The following is a 13,978-nucleotide window of genomic DNA, read 5'->3' on the forward strand; positions in this document are numbered from 1 at the left end:
AAGGAAGCTCCTTTGTGACAGTAGGCAGGCGGCCAGGCTGCGGCGTGGGTCATTCAAGCTGGCTGGGGACGGTAGTGAGGCTGGCACCCACCCACCACCCAGCCCATCACCCTCCTAAAGCCCCCAGGGAGGGCTGGGGGGAGGGTGTCCGTACACTCCAGTTTTCCCTCTGGACCCTAAAACGGGGTGTACCCTGTTTTCACCCAGCATCAAGGTTTACGGGCTTGGCCGCTGCGGTTAGAAATAGGCATCCCCCCATGCCAGCGGCAGGGAAATGCATGTGGTTAATGTTACTGGTTCCTCCAGCGTAAGTGATACCCACTGGCAGACAGCGGGGATGGAAACGATGCAGCCCGCATCCCTGCCAGCCTGGGGCTGCTCCTCTACGAGTGTTTTTGTCTCATCCAGTTTTAAATGTCCCCAACGATCAGGTTGCTGGCGCTCATTGGGACATCTCTGGCAAGCAGAAGGTGGTTTGAGGCGACACCTCACTTCCAAAATTCACCTTTTTGTCCTCGTTCCTCCCTAAAAAGCATGAGGTTGCAGGATAAAATCCCAGTGGTCCTCGCCATGAAGGACTCGCTGGTGGTGGGGTCTTCTTCTGCATCTTATTGTCAGCTGTTCTTTCAAGGCACCGCTGGGCTGGGAAAATCAGCATCCGGAAAAATGGAAATGGAGCTGTACAGGGATGGATTGAAACACCCAGTATTTACTTGGGGGACCACCTCTGCCATCTTCTTTTTTCAAAAAAACCCCAAACATCCTAGAAGAGTATCAAGGAAAGGATCAAAAGCTCTAGAAGCCTTAAGAAGTCATTATTAAATGGGTCTTATTTGCTTGGGGGAGGATTTTAATCGGTTAAGAGCCAGGAGCTGGAAGGAGGATGCCCCCAGCATCCCCACAGCAGCACAGGGTCTATACCGGCCGTATCCCCGGCGAGGAGTTGGGGGTCCCCACAGGGCAAGATCCCCCTTAAAAATATGTAAAAAAAAAACCCAAACCAAAAAAACCAACACGAGGCTGAAGGAGCCGGAGCGGGTGGCCAAGCCAAGAGCCCTGGGGTCGGTGCCAAGTGCCGGCTCCCTCCTCCCCGCCGGCCACGGTCAGATGATGTGCTGCGAGGCGAGCCGGGAGGCTCCTAGTCTGGCAGGCAGCCTGCTTTGCTCCAGAGGCTCCAGTGCTGTCATCTTGGCGTTAACCCCTGATAACCTTGTCCTTTCCAGGACAGGACCGTGTTTTTTAGGTAAGCACAGGGCAGGGGCGGGGGTGGTAGTGTGTGTCGCGTCTCCAATGAGGCTGGGAAGGAAAGGGTGCAATGCCCTGCAATGCTCAAAGCAAATAAAAAAAATATTAAAAGGACGCATGCTCAAAAATAAACCAAGAATAAGTGACTTATTAAAAAAAAAAAAAAATTCCCAAGCAATTGTTTATCCCTGGGACAAATATACAATCCTAGTTCCACAGGAAGATGTCTCAATTTCAGATTATAATAGGATGCCAATTTGTAAATAAAGGCATTTCACAGGAGGTTATAAACTCTGTACTAGAGGGAGGTGGAAGGAGGGGGGAATGGGAAAACACAGGCAGGAGTCTGCCAGAGTAACCACGCGGGATCCTGTTTACATGGCGGGGGCGAGGCAGGGGCGATGGGGAGCCGCTTTAGGGGGTGAACAGCTCCAGATCTGGACAAGGTGCTTCTTCCCCGGCGAGCAGATACCAGCAGGGATCAGAGGCATAGTGAAACATTCCCAGCCTGCCTGCGACTGCGGAATGAAATGTCATTCACCCAAGCGGTCCCTGAAACCAGGCAAGGTCCCACCACCGGGAGAGCCAGAGCAGGGACCGATGCTGATGGTTCTCCAGCCTCCGGAGGTCTTTTCCCATCTTTTTGGTGCAAAGGAGTTGGGAGGGAGAAACCAAGGCTGTGCTGGCTGTGGAAGACCGCTGTGGGTCTCCCAGCCTGGAGCCTTGCAGAGCCGTGGTCCAGCACCCACCAAGCATCATCACTCAACATCCACCTGCTCCAGGAGACCCTGGGGCCATTCCAATGTCAGGGCAAGTCAACAGGACTGGGCCGAGAGCTGGGAGAACTCTCACATTTGGTATTTTACGAATAACCTCTATAAAGTAAAAAGCAGCAGAGATGGCAAAGACACAAGCCAGCTCATCTTGCTCTCCCTCTGGGATTGCCAGCTCTGGGCTTCGCTTCTTGGAGAGCTTCGCCTTGCTAGCAGATCCAGCACCGTTCATCCATCTCGCAGGAGAATCACCACCGCACCCACCACGGGTACCATCAGCCAAGAGCCACCAGTTCCACACCACACAGGGGTCAAGAGGGTCCAAGCCTGGGTGGAGAGCATCCCATGGAGAGCCAGCACCAACCAACACCATCAAGCACCATCAGCTCACTTCTACCATCAGAGCAAAGCTTCTCCATGGGTTGTACCAGAAATTCAACTCCCACCGATCAGACACCACCAGACCATGTGCTGGCCACCTCCAGGCTCTCCAAGAATGGCTTTGCTTGTTTGAAAGAAGAGTCATAACCAAACACATCTGCTGAGAACGAGACAGCTCAAAATACAGGAAAAAAACACCCTCTGTCTCCTACTTACGAAAATTATTTTTATCTCCAATGGGGTATTTTTGCTCTCTTCTTTAGCCACGCTGAGGATAGAAAGGATCTGGCCTGGCACTACCTGAGCACAACCATGTCGGCAGGAGACGGCACAAGCGAGGAGCCCTGACCTACCCACAGGGTGACCACCAATTATAAAAATAAAGATGCAAAAAAAAAAAAAAAAGTCTTATGGCAGTGAGAGGCAGCGCCTTGGGGGGAGAGCAAGGGGTACATCAACCGGAGAATGGGACAGCTGGGGAATAGACAGCACAGGTGGGATGAGAAGAGGACACCAGCACGGCATGAAGAACTACCCAATACTGCATCTCTGGGGCAGGCAGGAGAACAGAGAGCGGAGGGAGGGGAAGAGCAGCTCAGATCGGTTATCACACGGGGGACACGCTCCCCATAACCCCCCGACACTCCCACTCTCACATCCTCCAGCACCTCTGGTACCCATCCCTGTAACCTGCCTTCAGCCTCCTAGGGGAGACTGTGACCCTGGTGGTGGCCGGCCCCAAGATTCCTCCTCATCAAAGGTTCCTCATGGACACTCGCTTTAACCCCCTTTTTAACACCCCTCTTGCCACCATCCCCAACCCCGCCACGCGGTTTCCCTGCCAGAGTGGCCGTGAACCCCAGGCTGGCCCCGTTCCCAAATTCTGGGTGCTGAGAGCCATCAGCCTCACTGCATCCCGTTCCTCCAGCTCCGAGACATTAGGGCAGGTCTAGTGACCGCTGCTACACCAGCACCCACTGCCCATCACTGGTGGTTGGTGCTAGAGGAACCCACCACCACCCATGACATCTTCTTCTTCTTCAGCCTCCTGCTCCAGTTTCCACATCTACTCAAATTGGGCTGGTTGGTTTTGCTTTTCTTAAAAGTCTTCCTCTCATCAAGGAGCCACAAATCTAGCGTGTACAGCCCTGGTCCGGAGGGGATGAGGGATGCTGGATTCTCCACCTGGCATCACCAATCCCCATCTGCCCAAAGTTAGAGAAGCCCAAGCCAAAGCGCTGCCATGTACCCTGCCAATAACTTCTTAAAACCCTCTTCAAATACACACTTCTGCTAAATAAAATAGGGGGGGATGGGGGGGGGGGGGGTGTACAGAAAAAAGAAGGGGAAAGTAAGCTTTGGAGGATTGCTGCAAAGTGCGTTTATTTTCCTTTCTCGACTGGGTCTCTCCAGTTGGGAATTTTCAGCACTGCACTTCTGCATGCGGAAGGGAGATGCCAGTAAATCAGAGCAAATTCAAAACAAATGCTCTTTCATGTGGAGGCATTCGGCTTTGTTTCAGGGCTTGGGTAGCTAACCGTATCCCTTCATGAGTCAACTCTCCTATCAGCTCCTCATTAAACTAAATGGCTACAATTACATTTGGGGAGGAAAAAAGAGCGGTTAATGATCGTAAAAGGTTCTGTTTCCAGGCTTTGGGGAGGTGGGGGGAGAACCTTCGATAAAAGAAGACCAAAAAAACAAAAATCCAATCCAACAAAATAATTAAAATATCATAAAATAAGTCTAACAAATGCTTTTGCAGGGGAAGACGTGCTTTCTTTTGGGGAGGGGGCTCTATCAAGGAGCTGGGGGTTCCCTTCCCGCAGCCCTCCAGAAGGTACCAGGAACGAGCCGTGTTATTTCCTGCAGCCCAAGCCCCCACCTCCCGCCTTCCCTTCGGGAGCGGAGCAGCCAGACGAGATGTTATCAATAGGCTGAACCTTACAGAAAGCCCCCTTTTAAAAGCGAGTACTTCCTCTGCTTATTTCATGTGGTATCCTGTGGAACTGAACTCTCTCCTCCCGTCTCCAACGGGTGCATTTCAGGGGAAAAAGGAAAAAAAAAAAAAAGAAAAGAAAAAAAAAAAAAAGACCTAACAACATCCTTATTGTGTTGTTTTGGTTCTTGTCTTTTTTCCTTTTACAGCCTCTGTTTTTTTTCCCCTAAAGCTATAGGCTCCAATAGCAAAGAAATAAGAGAAAAACCCAAAAGTCATCTGCATTAAAAAAAAAAATAAATAATGCAGCAACAAGTTTCTCTGTTCCCTCTCCCCCTCCGTTTGATTAATTCTCATCAGGGCCTTTGAACAAACAATATGCTCCCCTCTCAAATAACAGACAGGGTATATATTACACCCAAAGAAAAACAAACAAGGCTCATTTAAAGACATCCACACCAAACGCAATTCCTGGAGAGAGGCAGGGGCAGATGCACGGGCGCGTGCTGCCGCCGCCAACCTATTTCTGAATATCCCAATTTCAGGGCGATGAATAAGACATAAATCAGGGAGACATCCCCACAAAGGGACGCACTTTGAAACATCAGCCAGTACATGCAGGTACATGGTTTCAGACACTTTAATCCAGGGAGAGACAGAGCCCAGCCACAGAGCTGGCCGGTCCGTGGCAGGAGATGCGGTGCTGGAGACATCACACCTTGGAAAAGATGATGGGAGTTGGACTAGATGACCTTTAAAGGTCTTTTCCAACCCAAACCATTCCATGATTCTATGAAAAACCCAAGAGGAGTGGGGAAACCACCCTCCAAACCCCCATGCAGGCACCTGGAGGCGGAAGGAGATGGCAAACAGGAAAACAAGGGAAACCACAGAACGTCTCAAGTTGGAAGGCACCCACAGGGATCATCGAACCCATCTCCCTCTCCAACATCCTCTGCAAAAAATGAGGTCACCTTTCTTCCCCAGGGCACCACAAGCCTCACACACTGGATGCAGAACACTGCTCACCCCTTCAGAAGCAAAGTCTGAGCGTGGCTCTCGTCCCAGAGACAAGAGATGCCACCACCAACACCAACACCAAGCCAAGGAGAACTTGATGCCAAATCCTTCCGCAAGGCATGACCGCACCTGCTCCAATAATCCATACATCCAAAGGGGTGGCCAATAGTGCTCAGCCTTCCCCAACACACCTCTTCCTGGCTCGGTCCGAAAATTAATGGAGCATAAAGCTGGAATTCAAGGGAAATGGGGGCTTTTGGGGATGGAGAACCTCACCAGGGATTTCAACACATCCTCTGCCCAGAAGTACGTGGCTGCCACTGAAATGAAACCCAATTCCCACTCTGAGCACACCTTTCTCACCAATGCACCTCCCCAGAACTCCCCAGCATCGCTTCGCCTTCTGTCAGGACCCTCAGTCAACGTGACCCGCGGCCAAAATCAAGGGCAAGAAGGGATGTCTTACCTGAAAGCCCCCCAGGGGCTAGACAATTAGTTCCCCCTGTTTCAGTGGAGGAAGGCACAGAGTCTGGACAATCTGCTGGAGCAGAGGGAAAGAAAAAAAAAAATCAGTATACAGGCAGTTCTTTGCAGGCTCCCAGCATCGCCGCGAGCAGAACACACATTCCAAAGGGTTTAGCAGGAAGCGATTACTAATTGTCCGCGCAGAGACGGTAGTTCATCAAGAAGCATCCACCCTAACTCGTCGTCTCGATCAAGGCTGCATGCTGCGCTTCATCACCAGCCAACGCTGATTACAGACCAGCAAAAATTACAGACTGGCTGCCACCTCTCCAGCCAAGTCACCGGGTAATGAGATCAACGTTGTCGTCGGTCTGATGTCAGCGAGCTCCCAAAAATGCTTAAATCGTGGCTTTACGCACCCAATTTAGTCAACGCCTGTAATGCACCGAAATGGGAACCGAAAGGGAAAGGTCCCATCGCCGCCCCTGTGCAGCGAACGGTCTGTTTGTGTTCCCCTGCTCAATTTCTGTCACCGCCAGCTGCTGGGGGATCTTACACCCCGCTGTCCTGGGACAAGTGGACAACTGGATCTATTCCTCCAAGCCCCACCAAAGGGCAAGGGCAGGGTTAAGACCGGCTGCCCTGTTAAGAGGTTTCTCCTGATGCATGGAGGTGCTGGAGCTCAAGGCTTGGACCTTTCCATCCCAAGCCTGCTCCTCCAGGTGACAACAGCCAGAAGCCAACACTGATCCTCTTGGTCCTACAGGCAAACTCCAGCTTTTTGGTCACTACCATGGGGGAGACAAGCTCAAGGACAAGCCTGAGAAGATCTGTGAAGTTCACGCAACCTTCTGGTCCTCACCAGGTTCTCAGCAGCTTTGAGTTTCATCAGATTTGGACTCCCTAACGACATCATTTTGCTCACAGCTGGATCTCAAAGCAAGGACCACCACCAGAAGAACCCAGATGGTTTTCTCCCTACTGATAAAAAGTCATTTCATCCCTGAAATCCCAATGAAAAAGAAACTCCTGTCTGCACAACCTCATTTTACTGGAGTAAAGTAGAAGCCCTAACAGGACTATACAGTTTAACAGGATATACTTAATCAAACCGAAAACAATAGGGGAGGCAGGAAATGGACTTACTTGTGAAATACTGTATATGATACACTCTCTAAATGCCTTGTGGTGTTTTCTATGCTTTAAAGAAGTATGGGTTTTTTCTTCTTTTAACCCCTTCTAGTCTAGACAGAAGGTTCCCCCTGCCCTTCCCCTGAGAGGGCTTCAACTGCTGGGGCTACAGATGCTTTCTGAAGGCAAGGCAGACCACCCCACCCTGTGCTGGCCACCATCTGCCCCCAGTTACAGCTCCCCAATGAGTCCCTGCCGGATAAAGGATGTAACTTGCCTTTTCCCTGCTGTCTTGCTCTAGGAGTCATACATGACCAGGTCCTCTGTTAGCCCATCAGACAGGATGGCAGGAGAGAATCCTACTCCAATTTAAAATCCATAACCCCAGCAATGGGGTGATGAGCTTTCACGACTTCTTTACAGCTATTAGCTCCCTTCCCATGCCCCATCACCCAAGAGCCAGCTCCCTTCATCAATTAATTACCCTAAGAAGTCTCTGTAAGAGGGCACAGAGCTGATGCACCTCAACTCTAGACCAAGCATGAGGGTCCGGTGTGGGCTAAGCCCAAAGGCAGGACCCTCCTGGGCTCTCCACATTACATGTGGCTGGTTTCATTCCTGCACACTTCTTGTCACACCAGTATCTGCTAAAGGCTCTCGCTAGCAGGGGGTATTTAGGCTCATTTTACCTTCAGCATCACTGAGGTCACAGGATCAGAGCTTTACCCAAGCCTACTGCATGTGAATCTCCTCCCAGAACTACCTTTCCACAACACAAAATCATACAATAATAATAATACAATTATTCCTGGTGGCCACCAGCCCAACCTCACAAAGTGCCGAATAGTTCCTGGAAGCTGCCCAACCTCCAGCTCCCCTAAAATTCCCTACAGGAGGGCATCTGGCTCTGTAGCAACATTTCAGTGGGCTTCCTGCACTCTCCTACTCCTGCACCATGATGACCAGCCACCCAGGAGCACGATGGATGCAGCCACTTGCAGCCCCTTGTCCCAATTAACAACAGGTCAAGATACCTGCTTGAATTATTTGGGGGCATTACCATCCATCTCGCTTCCAAGACGGCCGTGAGTGGCAGCTGCTCCAGGGACAGTGGGGATGCTGAGCACTCACACACCTCCAGGATTGCAGGGGCAGCCTGGCCCTGCATGAGCCACTGTCACCCTGCAAACATCCCCTGTAAGGAAGAAGGAAAGTCCTCTCCTTGATGAATGAGCCAGCCAGCCCGGACCTACAGCCTTCCTGTGGGTAACCTGGCTGACAAGGGCACATCTTTCCACTCCACAGCGAGTGCACAAGTATCAGATCCATCCCACCAACGCACCATCTGACGGGGCACACGGCTGCCTGCAGCAGACCCCCACCTCCCTGTTCATCCCAGCTTGGCTCCAGCCAGCAGCATGGCCTGCCACAGCCTCCATCACCTCCAAAAAACCCCACACAATCCCCATCACAAGGGTTTTAAACTCAGAGGGGAGATTCAGACTAGATGGAGGGAAGAAATGTTTTACGCTGGGGGTGGTGAGGCACTGGCACAGGCGGCCCAGAGAGGTGCCCGATGGCCCATCCCTGGGAACACCCAAGGCCAGGCTGGACGGGCTCTGAGCAACCTGATCCAGCTGAAGGTGTCCCTGCCCATGGCAGGGGGCTGGGCTGGAGGGACTTTGAAGGTCCCTTCCAACCCAAACCATTTGATGATGATCATGGCCACTGGCGACCACCGCCAGAGCTCACACCAGTCCAGATACTTCTATCTGTCCATACGAAGCACTTACAAGACGTAACACTAAATGCTTGAAGTATTTTTATTACCACTATCCCGCCTGATGGAAAAGCAAAACTTTCCTGCTGGATGCACATTCCCAGCTCCATCAGCAGATGCAGCTGCCCAAGTTTAAACAGAAGGGACCATTCCCACCCAAGGTCCCGACAGAGACAACAGCTCATGCCCATCAGCCAGGTAGAAGGCTATGCACCTTCCTATCATCATCTACTGTCCCTCTCCCACCTGACCAGCCCGCAGCAAGCCATCCTCCTCACATGGCTGGGAAACTGCCACAGGAGATGGCACAGATGCTGGGACGGGAAACCCTCGGTCCATCTCCGCAGAGTAAAGGCTGAGAAACCCTGAGCTTGCAAAACCCACCTGCAACAACAGACTGCCAGGCTCCGCTTGTGCCTGTCGCGGCACCGTTAGTCAGAGTTCAGCTGCCAAATGGATTTTTTCTTTTAAAAAGGAAAAAAAAGGAGGACTTTTTGGTGAGTAACCCAGTTGTTTCTGCGTTTCCGATGGGCAGCGTTAATCACTTCCTATTGGCCGATAGGAATAACTTTTCCTTTCGAAATGGCACATTCATGTTCTGTGGCTTTTCTGTTTACACACATTTTGCTACCTTATGTCAACACTTGCTAATGAATAAATATATCACTCTGCTAACTGAAAATGAGATCCTGGCAGAGGCAGATTGGATGTTTAAACCCTGCTAATAGATTTATCCTAACATCTCCACAGGAACCCAAAGGCAAGCTTTAACCCTTCTCTCCCACAGCTCCAAAACCCTTGGCATCCCACGCCAACCGGTGCGCAGAGAAAGGCGGTAAGAACAGAAACTTTGGAGGGAGTGCTGCAGGGATGCAGACCGAACAATGCCATTCCCAGCCAAACCCACAGAACTTCACGACCTTCAGCAGACCTTCAGAGCCTATCACGGACCAACCCCTCTGCATCCCTGTCATCCCAGCACGTGCTCAGGGGATGTTCTGCTACTCCCCTGATATCCCTCTTTGATTCATGAGCCACTATGTCTTGTTTTTTCATGCAGAAATGAAATATTTAACGTTTTGCAACCGGACTGTTTGCTTATTTCTGCAAGACACAAAAAGTTATCATCTAGAGCTGGCAGAAGGGAAAAACACTCAGAGTCCAGCCTCCGAGGGAGCAGCGGGCAAGATGGGACCCACGACAGTACCTCGCATATCCAGAGCAACTTCAGGCTGGGGGTTGCTTTTAGTCCCCAGAAACTGAAGAGCAGCAATTTTACAGAAACTGCTCTTTTGCACGCACACACACCAAAAAATAACAACAACAATAATAATAATAAAATGACCTGACATTGGTCTTCAGAAAGACAACTGCCTTCACCTCCCTGCACCGCCGCGTGCCCCTCCTGCCTGCTGCGACCCAGGGACACAACTGCCGAGACCACCACGCTCCAGCCAACACTCCAGATCCACCGCTCCTTGGGGAGCCAGGAGCTGCTCCTCCCTGAGCAACCCCCGTTCCCAACTGTCCCCACCTCTCCTCTGCCTTCCAGCCCCATTTCTCTCGCACCCGGCAAGCTCAGTGCCAACCAAGAGTTTATGCAGACAACCGCAAAAGCACCGGTGCCAGCCTCAGATGGGCTTCTCCCCTTGCACCCTGACACTCAATCACAAGCAATAGGCATGCAGAGCGGTGCTGGGAAAAAAAAAATAAATCACATTTCAACCCCCTTTCCTAAATCTTTTCAACTTGATGAGGTGAGGTGAGGCTCCTTTAAAAGACTGAAAGATTTCTACCAACACATTTGTCAAAGGATTCCCAGCCACCAGGGAGATGCTGTGCCGGATTCCCAACCTAAATCCCTCCGAATTCACCCAGGGGTGCAGGAGCAGTGCCATTTACAGCTGGAGCCCATGGTGTTCCCTGGCTTTCCAGGGCGACTCCAGCAGTGCAGGCCTGTGCTGCATTGCAATACCTCCCAGAGTTTCCTGACACGAGTTTTTAAAATCCCACTTTATGCAGAGGGTGCCTTAGAAAAAATGCCACGTTCCTTCTTCCAGGGGTGGCAGGAGGCACTGGAGCCAGCCAGCAGCCCCAAAGCCAAATGCATGGCGGCGTGACAAAGGCAGGGGTCCTTTTCCCTGAGAAAGGGGCTGCTTTTCCTTTTTTTTAATCTGTAGTCTGCCTAGGGGGAAAAACAAAACACCTCCACTTACCAGTTGGTTTGAGAAAATCCATTGGATATCTGGAGTAGGGTGGAGGGGGAGACTCTGGAATTAGAAAAGTACAGAGAAAATGAAGGCAGAGCCATGAGAAAGGAAAAAAAAAAGAAAAGAAAAGAAAAGAAAAAAGATAAGAACTTATGATAACAGTGGCATTCTTTTAGCAAAACTGTTTGTCTTAGCTCTGGGGGTTGGAGGCAGGGCAGCGAGGCGGTGATTGCCTTGATATTTAGCTGTCAGATAAACAAAAGGGGCCGTCTGGCGCCAGTCTCGCTGCTATCTGCGCTCGGGCTGTCTGCGCGGGGCCTCCCGGCGGGCCGGGGCCGCGCAGCCGGTACCGCCGCGCCGGCGGCCCCGCATCCCGGCACCGCTGGCCGGGGGGGCGCCCCCCGTGAAAAAAAAATTGAGTATGTATCTACAGAGCAGAGCACGGCAATGCAAAGTTTGGGAGGTGGGGGGTTTTTTGTTCTTTCCCTCCCCCGCCCCCCCGGAGGGAAAAAAATTTAAAAGTTCAGCGGGCAGCGAGCCGAACGGAGCTGCGTCCCCCGCACCCATCGATCCCCCGCATCCACCCATACCCCGCATCCATCCTTCCCCCGCGCCCCCCGCCGCCTACCTAGCTCGCAGAGCCGGCTGAGGTGGTGCGGGTTGCAGCAGACGAGCTCGGGGTGAGCCTTGCCGTAGGATTCACAGCAACATAACCGCTTCACTTCGGAGCAGTGGCGCAGGTCGGGCCAGCGGAACACCTTGCAGAGCAGCATCGGTAACGGGTACCAGTGCTGCCCCAGCCGGGAGTCGGCCTTGGCGGGGAGGAGCAGGCAGGGGGTCCGCGCCCCGCCGCGGGACTCCACGGCGTGCAGCAAGCCCTCCAGCTGCCGCTCCTTCAGCCGCTTCAGCACGGCGTGGGTCAGCGCCTTCAGTTCCGCCTCCGCGCCCGCGGCCGCCCGGCCGCCGCGGCCCGCCTTGCCCGGGCAGCACCCGCGCCCCCCGCCGCACACATGCGCCCGGGTCTCGGCCGCCGCCGCCGCGCCGGGCTCGCCCGCCGCCGCCTCCTCCTCCTCCTCCTCGCCGCCGGGCGCACGGCTCCGCCAGAGCCGCCGAACGAGCACCGAGCGTTTGGTCCTGAACATGCGGGACGAGAGGAGGGGCCCCCGGCTACAAAACGGGCATGTCGTCCGCCGCGCATGAAGGGGCCGGGAGCCGAGACGCGGCGGCGGCGGGCAGCGGCAGGCGGCGGGCGGCGGGGGGAAGGCGGCGGCGGCGGCGGCGGGGCCGAGGCGGGCTGTGGCATGCGCCAGTCTCCGCGCTGGGGCCGCGGGTCCCGCCGCCTCCCGCGGGGGGCTGCGCCGGGCCGCGCCTCTGCCCGCTGCGAATACAAAAATAAAAATAATAAAAAAAAATTAAAGGGGTTGGGGAAAAAAAAAAGGGAGAGGGAGGGGGGGGGAGCCGCCGGTCGCTTTGGCTTAGCCCAAAAAAGAAAAGAAAAATAAAAATCCCGGCTACAGCGTGCGGCGCATCGCGCGGGGGGAGGCGGGCTGAGCGTGCCGGCGCCGCGCCGCCCTGCGCGGCTGCGGAGCGCGGCTGGAGCCGCGGGGGATCCTCGGCCTCCCGGGGGCCGCAGCTCCCATCAACCCGCCAGCGGTGGGGAGGGGGGGGAGGGGGGGGCGGGGGGGGGAAGGGGGGTTGGGGAGAGCCGGGGGTGATGCGAGGCAGGGCAGAATCAAAAGACACAAATAAAACAGCAAGCCAAAGCGAGGTCTTACTAAAAAAAAAAAAAAAAAAAAAAAAAATTAAAGCCCAAAACACCAACCCTAAGATTTGGACGTCGAAATCGGTTTAAGCATCTGTCACAAAAGACAAGAACCAGCGCATCCAGAGTGTTGTATCCCTTTTTAAAGCCCAGGTCGTCCCGACGCGAGGTCTGGGGTGGTTTGGTTTCAGCTGGTTTTCTTTTTTCCTCCTTCTTCGCAAAGGTTTTAATCCACACACACAGGAGTCTTGATCCGGCTGTTGCGAAAAGAAATAAAGAATGAAAAAAAAAAAAAAGAAGTGGGGCTGTGTCCCCTCCTTCCCCACAGCGCGGTGCTGGCGGCGGGGGCGAGCCGGGCTGGCCGCCCCCCGCTCCGCGCCCCTCCGCGACGCTGTCACCGGCTCCCGGCGGTGCTTACATGGGTGCGGGGGCAGCCCGCCGGCGACCCTCTCCGTGCTGCCGGCGCGTCTGCCTCGGCGGTTTTTTGTTTTGGTTTTTTTTTTTTTCCTCCTCTCTCCTCCTTCCTCCCTTCCTTCCCCTTCTCCTCCTCCTTCTCCTCCTCCTCCTTTCTTGGGTTGGTTTGTTTTTTGGTTTGGTTTTTTGGGGTTTTTTTGGGTTTTTTTTTTTCTTTTGCTCTTTCCCTCCTCCCGGCGCAGCGAGGCTCCCTCCCCGGCAGCAGCGCCTCCGTCCTTTCCTTTGCTGCGGGGGAGCCCCGGCGGCGGAGCGGGGCGCGGCGGGAGCGGTGCCGGCAGCAGCGCGGTGCCTGCGCGCTCGGCCGCGCCCGCCCCCCGCTCCCCCCGGCGCAGCTCGCAGTGCGCAGCGGCGCAACCCCGGCCCGGCCCGGCCCGGCCCCGGCCCCGTCACGTGGGCGTCTAGACACCGTGTCGCTCCGGGGAAAAAAAAAATAAAAAAAAAAAAAAATATATATATTATATTTATCTCGAACCGCCTTGCGCAAGCGGTGGCTCGGGTTGCTGAAAGGTTGTGGGTCCCCGTCCCTCCGCCCCCCGCGGTGCTGCCCCCGCAGCGCTGCGCGGGTGCGGAGCGGCCCCAGCACTGCCCCGGGCACCCCGCGGGGGCTCCCCCGCGCATGGACCCCAAAGGGCGGCAGCGCCAAGGGGGCCGTAGCCTGCTGCACATACCGAGGTATTCAACCCGCTCCAGCCCTAAAGTAAGGTATAAATAATACGAATTAAAAAAATACACCTATATAATTCTGGGCATCGGACGAGGGCATGGCACGGAAAGGAATAACGCCCGTAATACTTTCCA

General features: G+C 53.9%; 1 protein-coding gene across 3 annotated transcripts in view; it reads right to left on the reverse strand.

The window, feature by feature from the left end:
• Positions 1-13,495, reverse strand: part of SMAD7 (SMAD family member 7) — a 28,446-nt gene extending 14,951 nt beyond the window's left edge. Inside the window, exons 1-5 of one of the 3 annotated variants that reach the window (XM_056325435.1) lie at positions 13,125-13,495; positions 12,767-12,963; positions 11,573-11,702; positions 10,951-11,004; positions 5,825-5,899 (exon numbers count right to left, since the gene is read on the reverse strand). In XM_056325435.1, coding sequence (XP_056181410.1) covers positions 5,825-5,899; positions 10,951-10,972 — 97 coding nt within the window. In that variant the 5' untranslated portion in view covers positions 10,973-11,004; positions 11,573-11,702; positions 12,767-12,963; positions 13,125-13,495. Of the gene's footprint in view, positions 1-5,824; positions 5,900-10,950; positions 11,005-11,572; positions 12,323-12,766; positions 12,964-13,124 lie in introns of those variants that run through there. The other 2 variants (XM_056325434.1, XM_056325433.1) reach the window with 2 other exon arrangements.
• Between the last annotated feature and the right edge of the window lie 483 nt (positions 13,496-13,978).

This window comes from Falco biarmicus, chromosome Z (assembly GCF_023638135.1).
Source record: "Falco biarmicus isolate bFalBia1 chromosome Z, bFalBia1.pri, whole genome shotgun sequence".
Taxonomy (NCBI): Eukaryota; Metazoa; Chordata; class Aves; order Falconiformes; family Falconidae; genus Falco; species Falco biarmicus.